This window comes from Cavenderia fasciculata, assembly GCF_000203815.1.
Source record: "Cavenderia fasciculata unplaced genomic scaffold Scf_Dfasci-F-a-25c12.r2-5, whole genome shotgun sequence".
Lineage (NCBI taxonomy): Eukaryota > Evosea > Eumycetozoa > Acytosteliales > Cavenderiaceae > Cavenderia > Cavenderia fasciculata.
Window position 1 is genome coordinate 1028400 of NW_004457729.1, and position 25548 is coordinate 1053947.

Genomic DNA, 25548 nt, shown 5'->3' on the forward strand with positions numbered 1-25548 from the left:
TGAATGAAATAATAATGATTATTGATTGTTTTAAAAATGGTTGTGTGATGATCACGATCGTGAAGCAAGAGGAGGGAGAAGAAGAAGAAGAAAAGGAAAAAGAAAGAAGCAGAGCAGCAACCATGAATTAAATTTAATAATAATAATAATATTAATATTAAAAGTAAGCAACGAGGAGGAGGAGGAGGAGGGTAGTTCACTTATCTCCAAGTTGATATGTGTCGGTCAGGGTAGATTTATAAAATATATAAATTAACCAACCAACCCACACTCCACCAAACTGCCTGTCTGCCTGCTGCCGTTGCTTCCTCTCTGTCTGCTAATCCCTTTTTCTTTCTATTGCGTGTCCAATGATGATGATGATGATGTCTTCTCTTCCTTTTATCGCAAGGGATTGGTTGTTTGTTTGTTTGGTTGATTGGTCAACTGATGCTGCTGCTGTGGTTGTTATTTGTTGTCTTGTCTAACTATAGTTTTAAAATACTAACCTTGTCTTGCTTGATGTATAGTATAGTTTCTTTGTTTCTTGAATAAATAAATTAAATAAATTAAATAAATAAATAAATAATATTATAGTAGTACTACTCTTTGAGCTGTGAATAAATAAATAGAATAAATAAATAAATAGGAATAAATAAGTAAGTAAGTAAGGTTTGTTTGAATGTGTTTGGTGTTTGTGTTTGTTGTTTGATGATGGCGATAAGTTGTGGAAAGAAGGTATGTAAGTGTAACTTTGTAAGACTCTCTCGAGTTGAGTACGGACCCTCCTCCTTTCTGTGTGGACTAAGTGAAAAAAAAAACAAAAATAAAAATAAAGCTATATAATCTCGATTAATGATGTGTCTGTTGGTTGGAATGGAATGGAATGGGAATGGCCCTCCAAAAGTGATGCTTTGCTGCTGTCGAGGGTGTGTCTTTCTTGGACACAAATTCAATGTTTTTTTTTGGGTGAATTTTATGGGGCGACAATAAGAATGGATGGATAGATCACTCACTGTTTTTTTGAGACTAAATAATAAATAAATACGAATCGTATGACAACAAAAAAAAAAGTAAAGTAAAAATTATTGTACAATAGTAGAGAGGGTTTCTAAAAAAATTATTTACTTTTACTTTTTCTCTTTTTCTCTTTTCTTTTTTTTTGTAAATTATTAAATTAATTAATGAATGATGTTTGGGTAAGGGATACGAAACAAGTTGGTGATTTCCTTCTTGCTGTTTGTGAGAGGAGGAGGTTGGTTGTTGATGGAACCAAATCAAAAAAAAAAAAAACAAAAATGTTGTTGTGATTTGTGAAAAAAATCTCCAAAACTCTTTTAAAAAGTTTTTGTTTTTCGATTGGTGCCGTTTGCATGGTCTTGGGGGTCGAATGCGCCAACACCTCGTTTTTCGATGTGATAGTCACCTCACCTTATAAACAACAAACTTGAGAGAGAGCGCACTCAACAATGATGATGATGATGGATTTGCTCTTTTAGAATCTTGATACCGCATTATTCGATTGTGGCCTCGAAATGAAAAATATGGGGAGGGATCGATGAACGAATTGTAAAAACCAAACGACGACAACAACATGATGTTGGGTTTCTGGATGGTCAATTATGATAATTGATTATTTATAGGCACTGATAGTGCCGATTGTTGTGTCGATGGTGGTATCGATGGATAATGCGTAAAAACAACAACAACAACATTACACAAAATATGAAACGTAACAAAACTAAAGACAAAGATCTTTCTTGTCAAAAGGTAAAAATGAGATGGGATGGGTACCAATGGGGAGGCCATCCCATTATCATATCTGTCAGACAAACAAAACAAAGAGACTTTCCAATGATCGTGTGATTATAGATGGTTAGATGGATGGTTGGATGACTACTATTAATACTGTGATGTCCAAAAGAGTGGGTGGTGTGGAGTGAGGGCGAGGCGGGTTGTTGAGTGGTTTTTGGGTGCGCATGAGGATCTGGATCTTTCGATCGATCAAAACAATTATCATAATTATTATTATTGGTATGGTATGGTAGAGTTGGCTTGGGAATACGAATATTCAGAGCTTACCTATTTTGCATAAATCTGATGCTATGCTATAATGCTGTACTGTTATTATTCTTTTAGAGTATGATGGTAATAATAATAAAATAATGGTAATATTGAAAATGTAATCTATTAGTTATATTAATTTAAATATTATTTGCTATGATGGCGAACCAACAACAACAACAAAAACAAATAAAATAAAATAACCAAATAAAATGATTTATTTTAGACTATTAATATTATTATTATTAACAAGGACAGGACAAACAAATATAAAAAAAAAAAAAAAACAAAAGAAAGAGTCTCTCTCGCTCTTACGATTTGATGAGATCTGATACACACAATCTAATCGTTGTTTGTTGTTGGGAGAATGAATAAAGTGGGGAGGTATTATTATTTAGTCTAAATATTACTACTACTATTCCTACTACTAGTGTCGATGTTGTGTTTCTGTGATAGTGATTATGCGCTCACCAATGAAAAGGTATTTATTATCGATTTGGGTCAAAGAATGGGTGACTCGACATTGATGGAAGGATCGCAATAAAAAGATTGATGATTTTGAATAGTCATACATTGTTGATGTTGTTTTCCATTCATTGGAGACAGGAAATAAAAAAAAAAAAAAAAAGAGGGAATAAACGCTAAAACAAATACTCTAATTTAATGTTTTTGTATCCAAAATCGATGGGGAGGATAATAATAGACAATTGTAGCATCAGCGGTAGAAATTCTCGATTGGAAAATGATTTTCAGAGAGAGAGAGACAGAGAGAGAGAGAGAGTAAACATTAAATCGATAGAGAGTCATGTTGCACCCATTTGATTGATATCACAACCATCGATTAACCTACATTACAAAGGCTATCTAGCTGATATAAACCTTGAATGATCGATGGATGAGATACTGTTTGGTGGTCAAATTAATTGATTAATCCAACCCTGCATGTATACCACCTATACCCACCCCACCCCATGGTGAAAATACATCTTGGCTTGGTGGGTGGGAGTGTAGTGTAGTTTAGTTTAGTGTTTGCAGTTCACATGCAATGCAAAGGTGGGAGTGAGGGTGGTGGGTAGGTTCAAAAAAAAAAAAAATTAAATCAAATCAAACAAGGAAAGGTACAGGTAGTACGATGGTATATATGTATATATGTGTGCGATGGTTGAGACGATCATCGTTAAGATAATTAATTTAATTTTTTTGATTGGATAAGGTTGGAGTATTGGATTGGATTGGGTGATCAACATCACCATAATCGATCAAAATAGATTACATCAACCCCAAAAAACAAACATAATGAATATTGTTGTTCACTCTCTCTCTTACCCATTGTTAAAGGGTACGACAATTATGAGAGTTGGGCTGGATATGAACATATATAGAGTTGGCGAGGGAAAATAGAATAGAATAGACTGTTTGGCAATCATAATATTATTTTTAAACCTTGCTACCATCTCCCATTCCTTCTAGCCAGATATGAACAGAGAGAAATGTAGTATCATAAGATGAGATAGAATTGGTGTAATCATCATTGTACTATTATTATGAATAAAAATGGTTTTGGAGAGTTTTGTTTTTTTAAAAACCAGTGGAAATAGATAACAATATTATTTAAATCATACTCGGAAATTAATTTTATATAAATTAGGAAATAAATAACAATGAAATTACAGATAGGATAGGATAGTGTGGGGTAGAGTAAAGATTGATGTATTGGACAATATTAACAAACAAACACCAAAAGGTGTGATGATTATTATTACTTTTTTTAGTAATATTATTAATATTATTAATAGTAACAAGAATAATAATTGTAAGAATGAAAACACATGGAACAAAGAGCAGTTATTATAATTTAAATTATATCATCATACCTTTACGATTTATTTCCAACTTTAGGTAGGTAGGGATTGAAGAACTAAAAGGTAATATAATATAAATTATAAAATATTATAAAATAAAATATATAATATAAATCATATAAATAAATAAATAAATAATTCTATCTATATTTAGAAATGATATGATATATTTTGGGAGAACAATCAAAATGCTAAATTTGGTTAATTTATAGTCAATGGGATGATTGATAAAAAAGGATGTTTTGATTCTTCTTTGTATTTTTATTATTCTAGTTGTTTCTATTTCTGTTTCTGTTTCTGTTTTTTAAACTTTATTTTTTATTTTAAAAAGAGTATAAACCTAGGTGGAAATAATAACCAATGTGCATCAGTTCAAGATTCACAGAAGACTCTCTTTCGGCTCTTCTGTTGAGATGGGGAATCTCATCTACAGAAACCTTTGTGTTTTACTCCACGCACAATCTGTTCTTTACATTTCATCTTGATATTTTTTTACGGTTGAATGGAAAATACTTTGGTTTTATCGGAACCGACTATTTGGATTGGCTGGATCCATAAATGGTAATTTCTTTAAATTTTTCAAAAAAAACAAGCTTGAACTACCTTCTCGTTTATGGTAATTACCATTGAAACAAAAGATAACCACCTGACATTCTATCCTACCATGAGTTATACTCCACCTCTATGGATGGATAGCCACCCCAAACTTTTCAACACATGTTGACTTTTGTTCCTGTCATGTGGAGCTTACCCACCTTAAAAAAAAAAATGAGTGACTGAGACAGATAAGATAGACATAAAGGATAGACATAAAGAGAGAGAGAATGAACAAGAAATAAAGAAATGGACCATGGATAGGAGGAAACAAGAATGCGCTTTGCTTTGAAAATGATAGAAATAAATAAATAAATTCGTAACCAAAAAAACGAGTAAAAAAAACGATGTGAATGAAATGACGAAGAGTTTAGAGTTTAGAGATGGATGGATAGATAGATAGAGAAAGACAACAATAAAAATGAGTTACTCTCTTTCCTTTTTTAGTTTTGAGAATCACTTTGTGTTGTCACAATAAATAAACAGATAGTTTGAGTTACATGAAGCGTTGAAGTGTTTTGCAAAGTGTCAATTTATTTCTTAAACCATTAATTTAGTTCTTCTTGACAAATGGAGCTATATTGAATATGAATGAGGAGGTAAGAATTGATTAGTATCACAAGGAAGAGGAGAGAGTGAAAGAACTGCCGAGAATGAATGAATAGTTTTGATTGTTTCTACATACCTTGCTTGAAACCACTGTTGAATCTCTTTTGGACTTCACGGAGATGAGCGCATCTACCAGTACCGGTGGTCTTTCTTCTGATGGCCTTAACGGACCAGTTGTATTTTCTGATCTTGGCAGCTGGATATCCACAACCAGAGCAAGTCTTCTTTTGGATGTGATAGCTTCTGTTTCCACATCTTCTGCAAATGGTGTGAGACTTGGTGTGTCTACGACCAAAACTGAATGTACCCTTGGTCTATAAGTTGATAATATGGAGGATTTGGATAGGGATAGGAGATATAATATTGTTAGATATAACTGCTACATTGTAAGATGCTGCTAGAGAACGTATATAGAACGTGATAGAGTAGAAAGAGAGATAAAAAGTAAAGTATCATACCATTTTCGGATGATTACACTATGCGACTAACTAGTGACAGTATCGTATGACAGGCTGATGAAGAGGGTGTGAGGCAGCATACTGCCGTGAGAGCAACAGCTGACTCGTCCACTGTAAAAATCATAAAAAAAATAAAAATTCTTTCAACCCGAGCGAAAAAATTGCCTGCTCTTGTCAATAAGCTACAAGTCCCTTTTGCAAGCAAGAGAGTGAGTGTACACTGTCATGTGATGTGTGATAATATTTAATTAATTAGTTTAGTTTATGTTATTGTACATTTTTAGAAGAGTAACGTGTTTCAAGATAAGGACGAACTATAGATAATGAGGTGACCAATGTTGCAAGTGGAATGAGTGGTACTGCAGCAACACGAGCATTGAAACCTTTTCGATACGTATAACCAAAGGCAAACATAGAAGTAAACGGCATAGTAAACAGCGATGTAAGACTTGTAACATCACACAATTTAATTGGTATATCTCTATTCGGCCCATCATCACCTTGTAATATAATAATCCATCCATATGTTGCTAACAAGTAGACAAGTTCAAAAAAAGTCAATACGAGATGTACATAATAATAATGCCACTATCAATGTATTTATTGATTACTCACCTATACCCCATATTGGAGCTGTTAATAATTGTGTTCCGTATGCTCCTAATGTAAAGTATCTTGCTATATTTGCATATTTCATTCTACTACTAATTAATTAATCTATGTTGTGATTGTTTAATTGATCGACAAAAAAGAGAGATTTTTTTTTTTTTTGAATACTATTTATTATTATTATTTTATTGATTACTTGATTTACTTATTTATTCTTCATCTACTTCTTCTTCTTCTTCTTCTTCATCATCCTCTCCACCTAAAAATTGACCATTGTAGTATGGCATTGGGTTTGGCCATATTTCATCTTTAAGGATACTAAGTAGTTCAGTTTCATCTTCCTCTGAATCAAACCATGAAAAGAAACTTGCATCTTCTTCATTCTTTACTAATGTAATATCCTATATTTAAACAAATCAATTAATTAAATGATTCCATTATTTCTTTCTTTTCTTTCTATTTTGTTTCAATATTATCTTTCTTACATTTCCATTTTTCCAGTTTATTTTTGTACAACTAACATCAATTTCACCATCTTCTCTAATCTTGTATTCCTTTTGAATCATTTTATTCTTTAAATAACTATTATTTCCAAATATCTAAAAATCAAATTAAAATCATTAATAAAGAAATATAAATGAATGACTCATCATTCATTGGCAATACATACAAAAGTCAACTTTGTAATGGAACATGTACCAACGCTACTTGTTTCAACCTTGAATGTTGTCAAATTTGATAATAAATCGATATCCTTTTCAATAAATACACTTTGGAGTGTTGGATGACCTTGGAACTATATTAGAATTGGTTAGTTTGATAGAGTAGATGGTGTCTAAAAGATTGTGTGTGGAACATACAGCAGTAACCCAAAACAATGGTAATTTCTCGATTAACTTTTCTCTTGCTTGGTAGGATGGAGCAAGTTTACGATCAGCTTCTATTTCAAGTTTCAAAGTTTCTTTAATTTGTTTAGTCTCTAAATCATCAATAGCAAGTTGTAAATCTGATAATTCTTTACCATGTTTTTCTAATCCTGCTAAAGGATCTTCTTCTCCATCTTGTTCAACATTATCATCATCTTGTTCGTTTTCTTCTTGAATCTCTTCTTCTTGAACGATTTGTTGTTTTTTAGTTGCTACTGGTGGTTGTGATTGAGATGTAGATGTAGATGGTTTCTTTGCAACTGCGACCTTTGCATTACTAGTAGCCTTGTTATCATCTTGCTTTGGTTTCTTTGTTATTTGTTGTTGTTTAGGTGGTTGTGGTTTTGGTTGTTTTGGTAGTTTTGGCTTAGTAGTAGTAGTACTACCGTCACCATTATTTGTATTCTTATTCAATATTGGCTTTGTATTTGTAACAACCTTCTTTTTAGCTCCTCCTTGTGCCATTTTATCTCTGTATTATTATTATTATCAATCGTATGATCTGAACACAAACATAGAAAACGAAAGTTGGTTTGAGAATCTCATTGTCGGTAAATTCGATTTTACTCGAGTAATTACTTTTTATGTATCTCCCTCTCTCTTTTTGGTCTCAAGAAGTATTATTCATTCTATTTCAATCTTCTCAGTAATATATTATTACAACTGTGCATATTTAAATAAAATAATACTGTTCATCTTTTAAAATTGTTTGGAATATCCAAGATGGTTATTATTATTATATTATATTAGTGATGAAGATGGGACCTTTATTCTTACTCTTGAGTAGTGGGTAACAAGTGTAGTACTATCTATGAAGTAGTGGGTATCCCGAAATAAAATTAAAATTAATTAATATTAAAAATAAAAATCCAACAACCAACAGCCAATTTTAACGAATTGCATCCCCTTTATGCGTCGACGTTAACGTCATCTACCTATCACGTGTTTATCATTCTCCTCCTCTTATTTCTTTAAATCTTAAGCATTCAATTCAATTTCATCAACACAGCTACACCTCTACACAAACATAGAACAGATAGATATCGCTGTCTCTGTTGATAAGTTACTTGAAGATATATATATATATATATATATATATTTATTTATATATACATTTCATTACAATTAGTTTGTAGTTATTTAGTTAGATAGTTAGATATTTGTTTTATTTATATATTCACATAGACAAGTTTAAAATGATGCATTGGACAACATCAACAACAACAGCAGCAGCAGCTACACTTGGTAGTGGTATTAAAGGAGGGACTACCTTTGCATCAAGAAATATCCGCCAACTAGCTTCAAAGTTGGTTAAACCTTTGGTTGTTGCAACATCGACTTGTCAATTACCTCCTCTTCCTCAGTCTTCCTCCTCTTCTCTATTATCCTCTTCATTCAAAAAGACAAAGACAAACCAATTTGGATATTCTCACAAGTTTTCTTCGGTATTGTCAGAATCCAGCAATAAGAAGAATGGTAGTTTCTATGTATCTTCATTTGGAAGTAACCCTTATACTACCATTACAACTTCAAATAGATTATATTCAACTTTAAACAATAATAATAATATTAACAACAACAATAACAATTCTAACAATAATGAAAAGAATGAACAACAAGAAGAACAAAAACAAGAACAAGAAGAAAAAGGACAAGAACAACAAGGAAAATTTAAACCAGGATTTAAAGAATTAAGAAGTGTAATTTTATTGGTTTCATTGGTATCTGGTACTGGTATGGCAACCTACAACTTGTTGTATGGTGATGATTTACAAAAGAATATCGCCGACAGTAGTTATATTCGAAATATAAGAGTATTGTTGGCTGGTCTATCTGTCACTTTTTACTACAAATACTATCTCTATGGTTTAGAGAGAGGTGATAAAGAGTTTCCAGAGCAAGCCAAGATTGCAAACAAATTGGCTGCAGAGGCATTAGTTGAATTGTGTCAAAAAAACAAAGGAATATTTATTAAATTTGCTCAAATCCTTTCATCTTTGGATCATTTACTTCCAGTTGAATATACAAGTGCTTTAACTGTTTTCCAAGATCATGTAAGTAGCTTAACTATACATATATTATATATATAGTTCTTCACAAATAATGTAATAGTATTAATATTTTTTATAACTTTAGGCACCATATGAACCATTTGAAGAGGTTGTAAGATTATTTATGGAAGAGACTGGTAAACATCCAGATGACTTTTTCGAGGATTTTGAACGTACACCAATTGCCAGTGCATCACTTGCACAAGTACACAAGGCTAATCTTCGTCTTCCAAACGGAGAGGTTAGAGAAGTAGCCGTAAAGGTTCAATATCCAGATCTAACTGAAAGATTTGAAAAGGATATTGAATCTATTTATAATACAATGATTTATATTAATTGGGTAAATAGATTATTATTATTATTATTAATCGATACGAGATAGATACTAATTAAAATATTTGTTTTTTTTAGTTTTTCCCAAAGTTTCAATTTAGTTGGATATTACCAGAGGCAACAAGTTGTTTGAATCAAGAATTGGATTTCGTCAACGAGGGAAAGAATTCTGAAAAGATTGCATCTCTATTCCACGATAACCCACAACTCTACATTCCAAAGGTTTATTGGGATCACACCACCAGACGTATTCTAACTATGGAGTTTATTCATGGTGTCAGAATTGACAACAAAAAGGCATTGACAGAGATGGGAATTGACTTTAAACAACTTTATTATTTATTTTCAGAAGTATTTGCTGAGCAAGTATGTGTCAATCAACCAATCAATCAATCAATTATTATATATGTTGGGTATTAATTTATTATTTATTTTAATCTCTCTCTCTCTCTCTCTGTTTTAGATATTTGTACATGGATTTTTACACAGTGATCCACACCCAGGTAATATTTTAATTAGAAAAAAGAATGGAAAACCTGAAATGGTGTTACTCGATCATGGATTATATAAAAAGATTGATGAAAAGGTACGACTTAATTTCTGTCATCTCTGGAAATCTGTTTGTCTACAAGACCTAAAGGCTAGCGAACACTATGCCAGAGAGTTGGGTGCAGGAGAGTATGCTAAACATTTGGGTGTCCTTTTAAATCTCAGACCAGAGAAATCAAGAGAAAACTTGAGAAATATGGTCAAGGAATTGGGTGAACAAACTCTTACCGCCGTAACAGATATTTTAAAAAGTTTGCCAAAAGAAATTCTTTTGGTTTTAAAAACAAAGTATGTAGTTTTATTCAAAAGAAATAATATATAGTAATTAATATCAAATTTTCTATTATTATTTTTTAGTAATTTAATAAGACAAATCACAACACATTTTAGAATCGAAAATGGATTCCTTTTAATGGCCAAATCATGTATCAAGGGTATCCATCAACCCGATAGTATCATTTCATCGATCAAGTATTATTTCACATTGTGTATTTTTAATATCAGTATCAAGTTGCTTGAATTTTCAACAAAGTATGGATTACTTGCACAAAATATTCCACCAACAATCAACAACAATACTGCTTCGCTCTCCTCATAGTCATTAAATTGGAAGTAGATCAAATACTTTCACAATTAATAAAACAAAAAATAAATGTCCGGTATCAGGTCCAAAATTTACAAGGGTAAACCAAAGATTCGATGATTTATTAGTGCCACGGTCATTCTTTTTAAGTATATCGACTCGCCAATCAAAAATATTAAAAGAAAAAAATATCTGTTGGTACCTTTTTTTTAAAAATTGGTTTTTTTGAAGAAGAACATTCTCTTGTGCCCCTACAAGAGAATGTTCTTTTTATTTTTTATACATATTTTTAAGAAGATAACACAGTTCAGGAATGGGTTCTACATCTTTGTATGTTCAAACTTCCTCATTATATAATAAGAAGATAACAGAGTGGTGGATTCTACATTCTTGCCTTAATATTCACACTTACTAATATTCATACTTACTCTCTTACAGAGCTTTACAAATTTGCTTCACCACCTCGTTGTCTAGTATTACTCAACTACAGAATGACCTAAGAAATGACTATATCAGTACTAGAAGTCGCCAAATTGTTGTAAAGCATTTGGATCTAGTGATTCTGTCGTTGAGTGAGGACAAGGTTGAAAATCCAACAACCTCAAGAGCACACGAACTCGTTAGCACATTTAAACAAAGCCCATCCAAACTCAAATATATCATAGTCAAAGACCGAGAAGATGCACGAAGATATATTGCATTGTTGCGGAGGTATTTCACAGATCAATCTCTTGACGAGTCTATGGCAAAACTGACAATCAAGGATAAAAAACCAATAATACTTCAAAGTCTACTTATTCGAGACGCCCTTCTTCCCGAGCTTGTCGATGTGCTGACCAAATTAAAGGTATTTCAAATATCTGTTTCTACACATGTACAAAAGGTGACTCTATTTGGTTCATTATCCCCAACCGACTTTTGGCAACAATTTGAAACAGCGTACTCTTCGGACGACAAGCTAAAACAATTACCATCAATCTCTGATATCAAAGAGGTGGTTGAGTATCATGGGGGATTAGAGGGCGGTTCATTTATCGAGCAATCAGCCACGGCAGGCGGATCTTTCAACAGTTGTGATATCGATCTAGACTCTATCCCTATAGAGTTCCGAACTAAGACGGATTTTAATGGTAGAACTATCGGCGGATTTATTCGTGCCAATGAAAAGACTTATATTATCACAGCATGTCATGTCGTATGCAATTTGAAAATTGTAGGATGTCAATGTCCTGATTGTATAAAGGCACCTGACCCAGATGCCTTTCAAAGTAATAATCTTTTCAGAGGACAATATGAAGACACTTATATTGACGTAGCATTTTTACCTGTTAAAGATCAAAATCTATCTTTTATGAATCCTTTGGCTTCTGATTATTCTAATGATGCACTCTCCGACTACTGGCAAGAATATGTCAAAGAAACTCATGGTAAGTTAAAAGCCAAGTTAAGTTAATAAGACCTTCTAACATCATTTTCTCAATTAGATGAGAACTGGTACCGACCATCAAATAGCTTTCCACCAGGAACGGACATTACCAAGATAGGGCTTACCAGTGGTTTTACCAAAGGTAGTCTGGTAGATGTGCAAACCACATGGATGGATACACAGCACCCCAAATTACGCAATCGGATGGTAGCTGTTCGGGGAATGCCAAATCAGCACTTTACTCGCAATGGAGATTCGGGCTCAGTTTACTATGCCACCCAAGGTTGTATGAGTTATCCCATAGCCATACACTGTGGGGTCTCTTTATGTCCCACAATTTTAGTGCCACCAGTAAAATTGTCATATATCTCTCCAGTAAGCAAAAAGGAGGAAACTTCAAATTTCCAGCTTGGACATGTATCGTATGGATCTAATCTTCGCGTCGCGATTGATTGGTGGATGGCAAAAAACGAAGAAATCACAAAAATTGAATGGCTTATGGTTCATCATTCAACGGTTTAAAACACTTGCCAACATGTACAAATTGGGGTCATTCTCCGTCAAAATCGGGACTCACTGTTCTCTTAAAATTTACAATCCAAATAAAAAAAAATAATCTTTTGTTGCTTCTTTTCTCTTTTCTTTTTTTATTTATTTTAGAAACATATAGCAACATCAGCAAAGATTTCAGATAAAATATTAAAGAGTCATTTATTACCAAAGATTGAATCGATTATTGATAAAAAAAATGTCTCATAACAAGCTTACAGATTTCACAATTGATGTCTTTTCACATCCCGAAAAGAAGGTTGTAAAAGTGAACTTCAGAAAGGTGTTGGAAGGTCGATTTAACACAAATTAGTTTTTGCATCTACATGGTGCACCCCTACAAGAGAATGTTCTTTTTCTTTTTATTTTTATATACACACATATATTATATATAAATAAGATACCACATTCAAGAATGGAGGGTTCTACATCTTTGTATGTTCAAACTGTCAAAGTTCCTGCCATAATATTTATAAAGTTTCTGTAACTTTTTTTAGTGTTAGCAATATTCTCTCCAACACCTCATCTTCTAGTATCGAACAATTACAGAATGACCTAAGAAATGACTATATCAGTACTAGAAGTCGCCAAATTGTTGTAAAGCATTTGGATCTAGTGATTCTGTCATTGAGTGAGGACAAGGTTGAAAATCAAGATCTAACAACCTCAAGAGCACACGAACTCGTTAGCACATTTAAACAAAGCCCATCCAAGCTAAAATATATAGTAGACAAAGACCGAGAAGATGCACGAAGATATATTGCATTGTTGCGGAGGTATTTCACAGATCAATCTCTTGACGAGTCTATGGCAAAACTGACAATCAAGGATAAAAAACCAATAATACTTCAAAGTCTACTTATTCGAGACGCCCTTCTTCCCGAGCTTGTCGATGTGCTGACCAAATTAAAGGTATTTCAAATATCTGTTTCTACACATGTACAAAAGGTGACTCTATTTGGTTCATTATCCCCAACCGACTTTTGGCAACAATTTGAAACAGTGCACTGTTCGGACGACAAGCTAAAACATTTACCATCAATCTCTGATATCAAAGAGGTGGTTGAGTATCACGGAGGAATAGAGGGCGGTTCATTTATCGAGCAATCAGCCACGGCAAGTTGATCTTTCGACAGTATCTATCAATTTAGACAGAAAAGAACCACAGCAAATGAAAAGAGAATACAAGTTATGGCATTTCCGAATGGCTTCATATGGTTAATGTTTAAAGAATTCTTCTTGCAATGATTTTCAAAATTTGGAACAATTATCATCGTTCTCTAAAATAACAATAAATTATCAAATAAATAAATAATACACCCGAAAAAGTCATTAAAACCTAGATCCATCTTATCACTGCACAACTCGGAGTTAAAAAAAAAGAAGATTTTTTTTGTTTTGATTTTTTAGTTAGTTTCCCTATAAAAAATGAAATCTTCTTTGCTCAGCTTCTTGAAAAGGGTGATCACCTCATCAACAAACATCAGTTGGGTGAACGATAAGGAGAAGACAAGCACACAAACATAGATATAGTTTTAGATATAGATATATAGAGGGAGGAGAAGATAAAGAGTACATATTAGTAGAGTCATTTAAGATATATAACAAAGATGGATTTCGTTAGAAAGATGGTGTCAAAGAAGAAGAGGAGATTCGAATGGGGAAACTTTGATTTGGATCTAACTTATATCACCGATAGAATCATTGCTATGGGGTTCCCGTCAGAGTCCATAGAGGGTTTATACCGAAACAATATGAAAGATGTCCAAAGATTCTTTAATACTCTTCATCCTAGTCATTATAAAGTTATTAATTTGTATGTACCAAACTCCGATATAGAGAGAGAGAGAGAGAGAGATTGTTAACAACAATGTTATTAATATAATTCATTATCCACAATTGAAACAAAAATAGATGTAGCGAAAGAACCTATACACACGACAAATTTGAAAATAATGTTAGCGAGTATCCCTTCGATGATCATAATCCACCACCATTGGATGTCATTTCTAAATTCTGTATGGATGTTGTATGTATCTATAGATGGATGAATGAGTTTGGTAAAAGAGATACTTAAATTAATTATTTGCATTTGATGATTTATAGGAAGATTGGTTAGAAAGAGATCCAGAGAATGTTGTTGCTATACATTGCAAAGCTGGAAAGGGACGCACGTAAGTAGATCTATGGATGATGGAACAATGTTGTTTCTTTCTTTTTGGGTCAAAGAGATACTTACTATAAATTCATTGTTGATTTATAGGGGTACAATGATTGCATGTTGGCTGTTGTACAGTAGAACATGTCAGACTGGATCAGAGGCAATCAGAATGTTTGGTAACAAGAGAACACATAATGGTAAGGGTATCACCATCCCATCACAAGCTCGCTACGTTAGATACTTTGAAGCATTGTTGCAGTACGGACGACCCGTCCAACAAGCACCCAACAACATCACAAAAATATTATCATCTATCCGTTTAAATCCACTTCCAAACTTTAACATTTCCGGTGGATGTGAACCATTCATTAGTATTGGTCAAAAAGATAAAAGTGTATTTTATACTAAACCAATGGTATGTAAAGAAAAACAAATAATAATAGAATAATAATAATAATGATAATTATAATATTTATATTTATATTTATTTCTTTATAGAAACTTAAAAAAGGAACACAAATAGTAGAAATTGATTGCGGAAATATTATATTGACGAGTGATGTAAAGATACAATTTTATAATCGTAATTCCAAAGGACACATGTTTTCATTTTGTTTCCATACGGCATTTGTCGATGGCAGCAGCATGCTGATTCGCAGACTCGAGATTGACAAGGCTCACAAGGATGCCACACACAAACATTTCCATCAAAACTTTACCATTGAATTGGTATTTTGTGAGGATTTAGATGACCTAGTCGATGAGGATGAATTTATTTCAGATGATAATATTTCAACCAATTCATTAACTTCATCAAATAGCAATAATAATAATCAAACAAAAGAAAATAATAATAATAATAATAATAATACTAATCATCATCATCATAATAATAATAATCATTATGAACCAAATTCAACACCTGTAGCAACAACTACATTTTCAACTGGTTTGGCTAAATTATATTCTGGCGCACCCAAATCAGATTTATTCAATAAGAATCATACAGGATCATCTTCAGAAACTCAACCCGATTCACCTAAAAGAGGAACTCTAAGATCCAGTAATAATCAACAACAACAACAACAACAACAACAACAACAACAACAACAACAACAGGAAAGAAAAGTATCAGCAAGCCAACAACTATTGACTTGTCCAAAATGTCATCTATTAATTTCGGCAGAAGATGCCTCTATCAACGACGGTAAATTCAACTACCATTGGAAATGCTTGAAATGTAATAATTGTAGTAAATCATTGGATAAAGAATCTCGTATTGTATCAAAAAAAAAAAAAGAAAAAGGAAATCACAAATATTTATTTATTTATTAACCATTCTTATTTTACTCTATTTAGATTGTTTATTCCAACAAGGTGGAGAAATGTTATGTATTGAATGTAGTAGTGGAGATAAAGGAGGATTCTTTAATATGTGCGCAGCTTGTAATCAAGTTATTAAAACATCTGATTTTGAAGAGGTTGGAGAGGTTTTATTCCATCAATCATGCTTCCTTTGTCATCTTTGTGATGCATTCCTCTCTGGTAACAAATTTATTATCAAACCAGACAAGAGATTAGAATGCACAAAGTGTCTTGAAAAGAATAGGCATATTCATCAAGCTACTAAAAAGATTTCTCTAAAAGAAGAAGAAGAAAAAGAACCAATTAAACAAAAAGAAGAAGAAGAACAAGAAGAAAAGCCATCAGAGGTAGTGGTGGTGGCAGCAGCAGAAACATTGTCACCAGTATCACCAGACATTTCCCCATCCTCTGATAATGATGAGGATGAAGATGATGATGATGAAGATGATGATGAAACCAAAGATTTTGTAATTACCAAAGTACATACCAGTTCAATGGAAGAACGTAGAAGTTCAATCATCAAGTGCCAAAAATGTTTACAAAGTGTTGGATTACGTCCCATTATTTTAGATATTGGTGTATGGCACAAACATTGTTTCTCATGTTCACTTTGCGATAACCTTATCGATACTTCAATTTACTTTATCAAAGATGAAAAACCAATTTGTTGTGAATGTGATAAAAAGGATAGAGTATGTACAATATAAATATTAAATAGATATCAAATCAAAATCAAGATTGTTTGGAAACTAATAATTTATTTATTTATTTCTTTAGGCGTCACAACAAGAATATTTTTGTTGTTCTTGTAAATTACAAATTAAAGATGAAATGATGGAAGCATTGGGAGAAAAATGGCATGTACATTGTTTGGTGTGCGTTGTTTGCAAATGCCAGATTGATGGTCCATTTGGAGACAATAATGGATTTATTTATTGTAAAGAACATTATGAAGAAATGTTTGGAACAAAATGTGATGAATGTCAATTATTGATTGTTGGTACATTTTTAAAAGTTGGAACCAAACAATTACATTCACATTGTTTTAAATGTACAAATTGTAGTATTATATTAGAGGGTGGAAGATATTTTAGTAAAGGAGAATGCGTATTTTGTGAGGATTGTAGACACACTGATATTTTAAAGAGAAAGACACAAATCCAAATGCAAATGATTGGCATTCGAAACTCTGTACATAGTCTATCAACATCACCTAGCAGATCGTCATCACCACCAATTGATTCGCCACCTCAATCGTCGGTGCTCTTCCATCAACGATTCGATCCCACTAGACAATCGGTGCGTATCAATCTCAATGACCTCCACCTACAACGATCTTGGGAGCAAAACAAACCCGACAAGGGACGTGCTGGTCTCCACAACTATCCATCATTCCATCGTCAAATGCAAAAGAATATCAACAACAACAAAACATTTAAACCTGCTAATCCTAAAAAAGTTGGAACTCTAAGAAGAGACTTTTTACAACAAAACCAACAAATATTTCAAAATACAATATAGATTCAAATAAAATAAAACCGATTATCTAATATCTATCTATGAAAATAATAATAATAATAGTAGTACTACCTACTACTATTAGTTAATGTTGATTGGTTAAATTTAATAATGACGATCTAAAGAATTCTACAATGTATAACATCATTGCAGCTGGAGGTACTGATCTAATTAAATTTGGTCCAATTCCTTTATAAAATCCATGTATTCCTTCATCTCTATAAATCTAAAACAAAAAAAAGAAAGAGTTAGAAAACAAAAGAAGAATACAAACTTTTTATATTTACCATTTTACAAGCATCACCAATAGATTTATATTGACAATTATCAACTTGAAGTTTTGATCTAAGTAAGAGATAGGGATAGGTAATTAAACCAGCAGTTAATCTTGCTAAACCACCAGATACTAGATAGGCTGAAATAGAGAGAGGATTACCTCCATTATTATGTCTTGCAGCCTCTAATAATTTTTCATAAGTTACAAATTGAACCAAACCTTCTGATACTCCAATAAAAGATGGTCCAACACCTTTCCAAAATCCACCAACACCTTCATTTTTTAAAATCGATTGGAATGCATCTACCATACCCTTGTATTTGTCAGATGTAGCCAGTCTTATTTTTAATACCCAAAATGGGTTGACCACTGCCGTCGTTATAATGCCTGCATGAATGGCTGATATTGAATGTCCTAGAGTAGCATGACGGTCTGGGAATTGTTGAGAGAACCAATGATTGGTATACCTATAAATCGTAAAGTATACACCCCAATTGACAGCATTACCAATTGCAGTAGGTGTTACACCTTGATATAATCCTTTTACTCCTTCTACTCTTAATATATGTTTAAATTGTTGGATCATTCCACCGCCACCTGCGTTGGATCCAACTTTTAATAATCCACCATCTTTTTTCTTTCCAGCAACTTGCATCTTTGCTTCTATACATTCCAATGGGTAAAATACTAAACATGATGTAACACCTGCTAGAGTGCCAGCTATCATTTCAATCTTTAAATTAAAATCTGAATAGGAAAGATCGCAAATGGTTAGTAGTAATATAGATTGATAATTATCTGTCTTTATCTTTACCATGATTTCCTTTAACTTTTTCAGGTGGTATTGTGACTGGAGGTTCATCGTCATAGTATATCTCTACTTCTCTACCCATGACAGTAGTTGAAATAATGTCAAATAGCAACAAACAACTAAACAAGAATACTATATTAAACAAGAATCTAAAGACATGAAATCTATTATGCGATTGTGACATTACAGGCAGAGTATTGTAATGACAATACTATATTTCTTTCTACTTTTATCGATCTATCTATTTACGTTATAAAATAATGACATAATAGGTTGAAAGTGTGGTGAAATGAACATCGTATCCGTCTCTCTCATTGATAAATTTAAGGGTGTGGGTTAGGTTTTGAATTACTATTACTATTATTGTAACACAAATAATAATAATAATTTGTTTTTTTTTTTCAAAAAGGTAGATCACATACAAAAAGAGAGAATAAAAATTCGATCCTTTATTATTATTTTTGAGACCATTTAAATTAAATTAAATTAAATTGATTAAATTCATTGAATCAATCCTAGAGTTGTGTCGCCGCATTACACGTTATTATCTTCTCCAACTAAAATTAAAAATAAAAAGATTAGTAAATAATTTAAATAATCTTTTTTGATTTCTATCTATCTATCTTACCAATTAGAGAATCTTCTTCGCCTATATTATTATTAGTATTATTACTATTATGATTATTTTTGAAAAGAGTATCTGGTGGATTCATTTTCCAATTAATTCCATCGCCTTTTGGTATACCGATTGGCCAAATCCAATCTTTGAAACGATCGCCAAATACTTCTTTAAAATTCAATGTTGTTCCACGATCATATCGCCATCTGTATTGATCTCGTAGTCCTGCACGCTTTGCAGCTTTGATCTCTGTCTTTCTTTCGAATCGTTCTACCGATGTGATATTATCCAAAACATAACTAAACTGGAAATAAAATAATCCAGATACTCCCAACAACACGGGTATGAGTATCGATAAATTAACGATAAACAGTACTGTTACAACTAGACCATCAACAGAGAAATGAAGAGGTTCTTGTGTCTCTTTACCAACTATTTCATTATCGCTCTAAATTGAATAAATATATTATAGGTGGTTAGTTTGTTTGTTGATTGATTGATTCATTCATTTCGTTGACACCTACACTTCCTCGTTGTTGATGTTGTTGAGTTTTATTATATTGGTTGCTTAGATCTGTTGCCCATTCACTTACATTGGTTAGAGAGTGATTTAGGATGATAAAGCCACTGACGACGAGTAAAAAGATGGAGATGGTGCCTACCAACAAGACGTAAAAGAGAAACAAGAGAAATGGCTTTTGATTCTTGAATCCTACGCAGTTGGCAATCCAAGGACAATGGTGATCTTGTTTAACAATACATCGCTTACACTTTCGACAATGATGTGTTCTAGGTGGTTTGAATATATTACAAGTTGTACAGTAACGTATAGAAGGTGGTTTGTTTGCAGCCGCTTCGCTGCTGTTGTTGCTATGTCGTCCTCTGTATATCTCTATGATTTCATCCAACTCTTTTCTACTCTTGCCCTCGGGCACGTATTCGAGTGGTGCGAATCCTGGATGAGTCACCACCGATCTATAATAACTATAACATAATAAATAATATAAAACTATATACAATCCGATATATATCTGTCCGGCTCTATTCCCTATGAAACCTAATGGTTCAAATACTAGTAGATATTGGCTAATATATTAAAATGAATCAATAATAATGTAAGTGAACACATAGATCTAACAGTCACCAAACCAACTCTCTCACTACATGCCTACCTCGTGAAAGCAAACATCAAAAAGACTGATACACCAAATACGAGATAGTTGGCCATCGTGTATCGATCATCTACATATATATCTAATATCTATATCTATATCTCTTCTCCTCTCTTTGTTTATAAGTAATCGTACAACATTGATATAATAAATAAATATTAACAAATAAATGTAAAATGTGTAAAAAAGTGAATGACAAGTTGTCACCACTATTTTAATAAAGACAAAAATTAATATTAAAAATAAATTTAATAATTTCAAAACCAGGAACAAGATACTATAGCTAAAATATATCACATGTTTGAAACACTTTTATTCTATTTTTAAATTTTATCTCAGTGTCTTGTGAAACCAAGTAATTTTATTATTATTGTTTAATTATTACCATTTTTTCAAGTTGAAGTCAAAAATTAATTTTTGATTTTATTTTTTTTGCATCTCATCAAATCCAACTCTCACTCGTAGCAATAGTTTTATTTATTTATTTGTATAGTTTTATTTGTATATATATTTTATAACAAGAAAAGTTAGAATCATCATCATGAGATCAAGTCAATTCACCGATCTATTTGACCTTTATTTAGAGAGGGATGGTTGTTTGACCGAATCCGATTGTCGTGGATTCGAAATGGAACATATCTATATCAAAAGAAACTTACCCTATGGAGGTTTCTATACACATCACGGAGTTAGACTCTTTTACGAAGACAATTTCTTTACCATCATACACTTTAATGGAATGTCGGATGACATGAGTTTGCAAAGCAAGGTAGGTGCTACCGTCTTGATGGTTGGTGCAAACTATGAATTTTCAAAGCCATCCCCCGTTGAAGAGATTCAGGTCAGAGGTAATCGTGTATCATCTGCAGACAGTATGAATAGATTGATTAAAACCTACAAGGAAAGGGAACAAATCATTTATCATTTACTTTGTAGAAATTGTAAGTCTACCCCTCCCCTATCATTTTCTATTATTATCACAATTGTAAATATTAATTAATTAATTAATCCTTTTATTTGTTTAGGTGAACATCTTGCCTCTTTTATTGTAGATGGTAGATGGGAGAGTAATCAAGCAGATGAAAAGTTTAAATTGATTCTAAAGATTCTTGGTCACACCATAGCAGATAATAAGGGACTCATTTTGGGAGTACTTGGTGCTATTGCTGCAACCTTTGTAGCTTACCAGACGATTACTGGTGCTGTTGGAGGTAAAAAGGAGGAAGAAGAGGAAAAAAAGAAATCTATTAAATCAACTGCATAGATCATCACCAGTATCTACTGTCACAATAATAGACATATAGATATATTCTATTACTTTGTAAAATATTCTTTCCTCATTTCGGTCAACTCAATATTCCAAGGGCTCTAGAAGACTACCTCGGTCACTAACACTATTCAATTAAATATTTATATAATATTCCCACTTCAACCAATCTAATAATTGACAACCAACTAAAATACAAGAAAATAATCAATAAATTGTTTATTCAAACAAATTTACTTGGTCTTTTGCAACAAAAACAAATCGAATCGAATCGAATAATATCTTGAAAATCCAGGTCAATCAATTTAGGGGGTAATTTAAAGTATTACCCCAAAAAGAATTCTTAATCATTTTTCAAAAATTATTCTACAACAAATAATACATACATACATACATATACAAAATACATATACAGATATATATAATGATTTCATTTATCTTATCATTCATACCACCTTGGTTGATATGGATATCAATATTTATATATCTTAAAAGGTTGGACCTTTTTTCTAATCATCAATTCAAAGACCTACTAGATGTATATGAAAAGCGGAAAGGGACGATAAGAGAAAATGATTGCAATAGATTCTCAATGGAACCTATCATTAGAACTAAAATAGGTTCTATGTATCAATACATTCAAGTATACGGAGTTAGACTTTATTACGATGGTTTCTTTGTTGTCGATATAGAATTCGAAGGAAGGGAGGAACCAATACCATCTCCTCTTCAACGTTGGGATAAAATATCGATCACTCTTGAAGGCATTGGAAAGAGATTATACTATCATCCCTATTTCAGATCACCAAAGACCTATGGAAATCAATTACTACGTTCAGCATCTGTCAAAAATATGAATAGACTAATCAAAGCCTATTTAAACAAACCCACAATTATTTATCATCTGGATAATAGTGATAGTAAGCTATCTACACAAAATATCAAACATATTAAATCAAATATTCTTCTGCAATTGACATGTACCATTTTCAAACTGCTTCTAATAATCCTTTTTTTTGTTTGTTTGTTTAGGTGAACATCTTGTTTCCTTTGTAATAGATGGAAGATTGGGAGTTGCCCCAAGTCAACACCAAAAGTTTGAACAGATACTACAGATTCTTGGTTATACAGTTGATTGTAAGGAGATCAAGGTTAAGGGGGACAACAATTGTTCAGATATATCTTGGGTAAAAATAATTGCTCTTTGTTTTATAGGGTTGACTGCTATTTTTGGAAAAAGGTAATCCCTCTCTCGCTTTGTATATGTTAAATAAAAAAAAAAAAGTAATCAAGAAGATTCTTATAATAAATGAATTTACTGTTAATTCAGATATATCTTTATCGAATAATAACTATGGCTTCATCTACCAACTCTGCCACTTCTTCAAGTTCTACTACCTCACAAACTACAAGCCAGACCTCATCACAAACAACATCATCAACTGGAAATGAAACTACCTCCAACATCATCAGGTGATTCCACAGAAAATGAATCCTCTACTTCTACATCTGGTTTGACAACTGATGATGAAGAAGGTACATCGGCTGGCTATAACCTTGCCGTTCCATCAGTTCTCATTGTTTTGATCTTTTCCATTATCATGCGTGTAAATTGGATTTTTAATTTCGCCCTATGTCCTTATTTATTTATTTATTTATTTATTTATTTATTTATTTATACCAACAAGAACTTGTTTTATACTCAGTCCCCTGGACCAGAGACCCATAGATTCTAAATTTACTAGTCCAGAAATTAAATTAGTTGGTTTCAATCTTCTCTCAAAGGGGGTTTTTTATAATATTCCTCATCTTTGTCTTGAAATTCCAAGCCAATATTATTATTTGTATTGAGAATATTTAGGTGATCATTTAATCAATTAACTATTTAATGTTTTTTATCTATTTAGAATGGGTTGGAATATCCTGTCAGTAATACCTACTTGGTTGATTTGGTTATTAATATTATCGTTTCTATATTGTTACCTTTTTTCAAATTCCCAATTCAGAAATCTATTAGATGTTTATGAAAAGAAGAATGGGATGATCACAGAATCTGATTGCAATCGATTTTCAATGCGACCTATCGTTAGAAAAAGATTTTTATTCTTTATTTAGCATAGAATGCAGTGCAGTTTATGGAGTTAGACTATATCACAATGGAAGCTTTGTTGTCGATATCGAATTTTGAGGGATGGATAGACCATTATCATCTCTCGGAGACCCAAAAGAATATGGATATCAAGTTACAGCATCTACTTACAATATGAAGAGATTGATCAAATCCTATTTAAACAAATGATCAATTATTAGTGGTCTGGATACTAAAAATGGTAAAATATATAGAACCCAGAAGAGATAGATAATATATTCAATCAAACAAATATTCGAATTTTATAGACACTGCCTAGTGTATATTAACATATGCTTATTTTTAACTTGTTTCCCTTTAGGTGAATATCTTGTCTCCTTTATTATAGATGGGAGATTGAGAGTTGTGCCAAGTCAACACGAAAAGTTTCAAAAGATACTACAGATTCTTGGTTATACTGTCGATTGTCAGCAGCTAAAGGCAAAGGAAAACCGGAAACACCTTGGGGATGTCTAATTACTTTTGGTTTTATAGGCTTTTGTGTCTCGGCATTGTTTGAAGCAAGTAAAAAAGGAAAAACGAAAGTAATCCCTACCCCTTTCTGTATCTTTTATAAACTTTAGATATTAATAACAATAATTGTATACAATTTAATCAAAATGGAAAACCAAGATTATATCTATTTATTTAATATTGGCCCATCTAGTAAAACCTCTGTTAAAACAATAGTCCAATAACTCTTCATATGGTACTGGGGATACTAGTTCTGCGCTGTAGGGTTTTACAATCAACTGATCTCTAAATACTGTAAATATGACGTACATATGTCTATTTGGACCAATTTTGTAGCGAATTCCTTCATTTTGTGGTACATCTCTGAAAGATTCTTCAAGGAATTTGAGATAACTCTCTGGGTTTGGATGGGTATCAATCCATTTCATACGACAGACATACACCACTGCAGGTTGATAGTAGACATATGTACCAGCACCTAGAGCAACACTTTGTTGAGTAGTAGTAGCTGGGTGAGCCAAACTCGAGGATGTGTATGAAAACTTGGTAGTCACATCAAGGTTGTCATCACACCTATTATTAAAATAAACAAAAATAAGAATTAAAATCTATATATTATTATTAATTATTAATTATACATTGTACATACCCCTTTAACCCAGGGAAATAGGTTGCCATAGTGGTTGGACTTGCTTCTTTTTTCTCGAATCCTTGTTTCTTGGCAAGATTGTAGTTTCCACCGGTAGACTCGATCATATCAATGTACTTAGAAAAGACAGCAATTGGTTTGGTTTCAACTACTTCATCCAGCCATACGCCATCTAAATGGAGTTTGAGAGAGGTGGTGATACTAAAGGGCACTCCGATTAAAGCAGCTGGATCGATGGGATCTTTCATAGCAAGGGCTCTATCCACATCAAAATTACTGGTACAAAGTAATGAATTGTCCAAATTGAACTTGTTGGCTACCGAGTAAGAATGGTAAAACTTTTGCAAGACATTGTGGTCAACCAAGAATCCATCAGGCGATTGTTGGATTGCTGCAAGTTGTTTTTTCTTTTGCAAAAGATCTTTACTTTTATCTTCTTTATGAACAATATTCTTTGTTTCAACTTTATCTTCCATATTTATTGTTAAATAATTGTTTGAATTGAATAAAATAAA

General features: G+C 32.4%; 10 protein-coding genes across 10 annotated transcripts; 5 read left to right on the forward strand and 5 right to left on the reverse strand.

Moving 5' to 3' along the window:
- Positions 1-447: 447 nt before the first annotated feature.
- On the reverse strand, positions 448-3373 carry DFA_00725 (uncharacterized protein; the record flags this gene model as incomplete). The annotated part of the gene is made up of 5 exons (XM_004358653.1): positions 448-467; positions 489-525; positions 1274-1410; positions 2062-2166; positions 3337-3373. 5 exons carry the CDS (start codon positions 3371-3373, stop codon positions 448-450), a joined length of 336 nt encoding a protein of 111 aa, XP_004358710.1.
- Positions 3374-4652: 1279 nt separating this feature from the next.
- Positions 4653-6263, reverse strand: rpl37 (ribosomal protein L37; the record flags this gene model as incomplete). The annotated part of the gene is made up of 4 exons (XM_004358654.1): positions 4653-4660; positions 5185-5422; positions 5843-6066; positions 6182-6263. The coding sequence occupies 4 exons, from the start codon at positions 6261-6263 to the stop codon at positions 4653-4655; spliced, it is 552 nt and encodes a 183-aa protein (XP_004358711.1).
- Positions 6264-6384: 121 nt separating this feature from the next.
- Positions 6385-7566, reverse strand: DFA_00727 (nucleosome assembly family protein; the record flags this gene model as incomplete). Its single annotated transcript, XM_004358655.1, has 4 exons — positions 6385-6576; positions 6661-6774; positions 6846-6971; positions 7036-7566. 4 exons carry the CDS (start codon positions 7564-7566, stop codon positions 6385-6387), a joined length of 963 nt encoding a protein of 320 aa, XP_004358712.1.
- A 731-nt stretch (positions 7567-8297) lies between these two features.
- abkB (putative protein serine/threonine kinase) lies at positions 8298-12802 on the forward strand (the record flags this gene model as incomplete). The annotated part of the gene is made up of 11 exons (XM_004358656.1): positions 8298-9155; positions 9192-9212; positions 9238-9492; positions 9564-9851; positions 9949-10071; positions 10126-10322; positions 10392-10505; positions 10539-10565; positions 11056-12044; positions 12102-12559; positions 12704-12802. The coding sequence occupies 11 exons, from the start codon at positions 8298-8300 to the stop codon at positions 12800-12802; spliced, it is 3429 nt and encodes a 1142-aa protein (XP_004358713.1).
- Positions 12803-13007: 205 nt separating this feature from the next.
- DFA_00729 (uncharacterized protein) lies at positions 13008-13717 on the forward strand (the record flags this gene model as incomplete). Its single annotated transcript, XM_004358657.1, has 2 exons — positions 13008-13027; positions 13090-13717. The coding sequence occupies 2 exons, from the start codon at positions 13008-13010 to the stop codon at positions 13715-13717; spliced, it is 648 nt and encodes a 215-aa protein (XP_004358714.1).
- Positions 13718-14202: 485 nt separating this feature from the next.
- Positions 14203-17639, forward strand: DFA_00730 (LIM-type zinc finger-containing protein; the record flags this gene model as incomplete). Its single annotated transcript, XM_004358658.1, has 7 exons — positions 14203-14408; positions 14555-14621; positions 14699-14766; positions 14856-15168; positions 15252-15960; positions 16113-16810; positions 16896-17639. 7 exons carry the CDS (start codon positions 14203-14205, stop codon positions 17637-17639), a joined length of 2805 nt encoding a protein of 934 aa, XP_004358715.1.
- Positions 17640-17721: 82 nt separating this feature from the next.
- Positions 17722-20571, reverse strand: DFA_00731 (mitochondrial substrate carrier family protein; the record flags this gene model as incomplete). The annotated part of the gene is made up of 7 exons (XM_004358659.1): positions 17722-17862; positions 17924-18660; positions 18728-18856; positions 19353-19791; positions 19937-20318; positions 20361-20429; positions 20516-20571. 7 exons carry the CDS (start codon positions 20569-20571, stop codon positions 17722-17724), a joined length of 1953 nt encoding a protein of 650 aa, XP_004358716.1.
- A 485-nt stretch (positions 20572-21056) lies between these two features.
- On the forward strand, positions 21057-21779 carry DFA_00732 (uncharacterized protein; the record flags this gene model as incomplete). Its single annotated transcript, XM_004358660.1, has 2 exons — positions 21057-21456; positions 21541-21779. 2 exons carry the CDS (start codon positions 21057-21059, stop codon positions 21777-21779), a joined length of 639 nt encoding a protein of 212 aa, XP_004358717.1.
- Positions 21780-22206: 427 nt separating this feature from the next.
- DFA_00733 (uncharacterized protein) lies at positions 22207-23902 on the forward strand (the record flags this gene model as incomplete). The annotated part of the gene is made up of 5 exons (XM_004358661.1): positions 22207-22702; positions 22815-22919; positions 23172-23389; positions 23690-23711; positions 23898-23902. 5 exons carry the CDS (start codon positions 22207-22209, stop codon positions 23900-23902), a joined length of 846 nt encoding a protein of 281 aa, XP_004358718.1.
- A 351-nt stretch (positions 23903-24253) lies between these two features.
- DFA_00734 (uncharacterized protein) lies at positions 24254-25509 on the reverse strand (the record flags this gene model as incomplete). The annotated part of the gene is made up of 3 exons (XM_004358662.1): positions 24254-24390; positions 24596-24957; positions 25034-25509. 3 exons carry the CDS (start codon positions 25507-25509, stop codon positions 24254-24256), a joined length of 975 nt encoding a protein of 324 aa, XP_004358719.1.
- Positions 25510-25548: the final 39 nt, after the last annotated feature.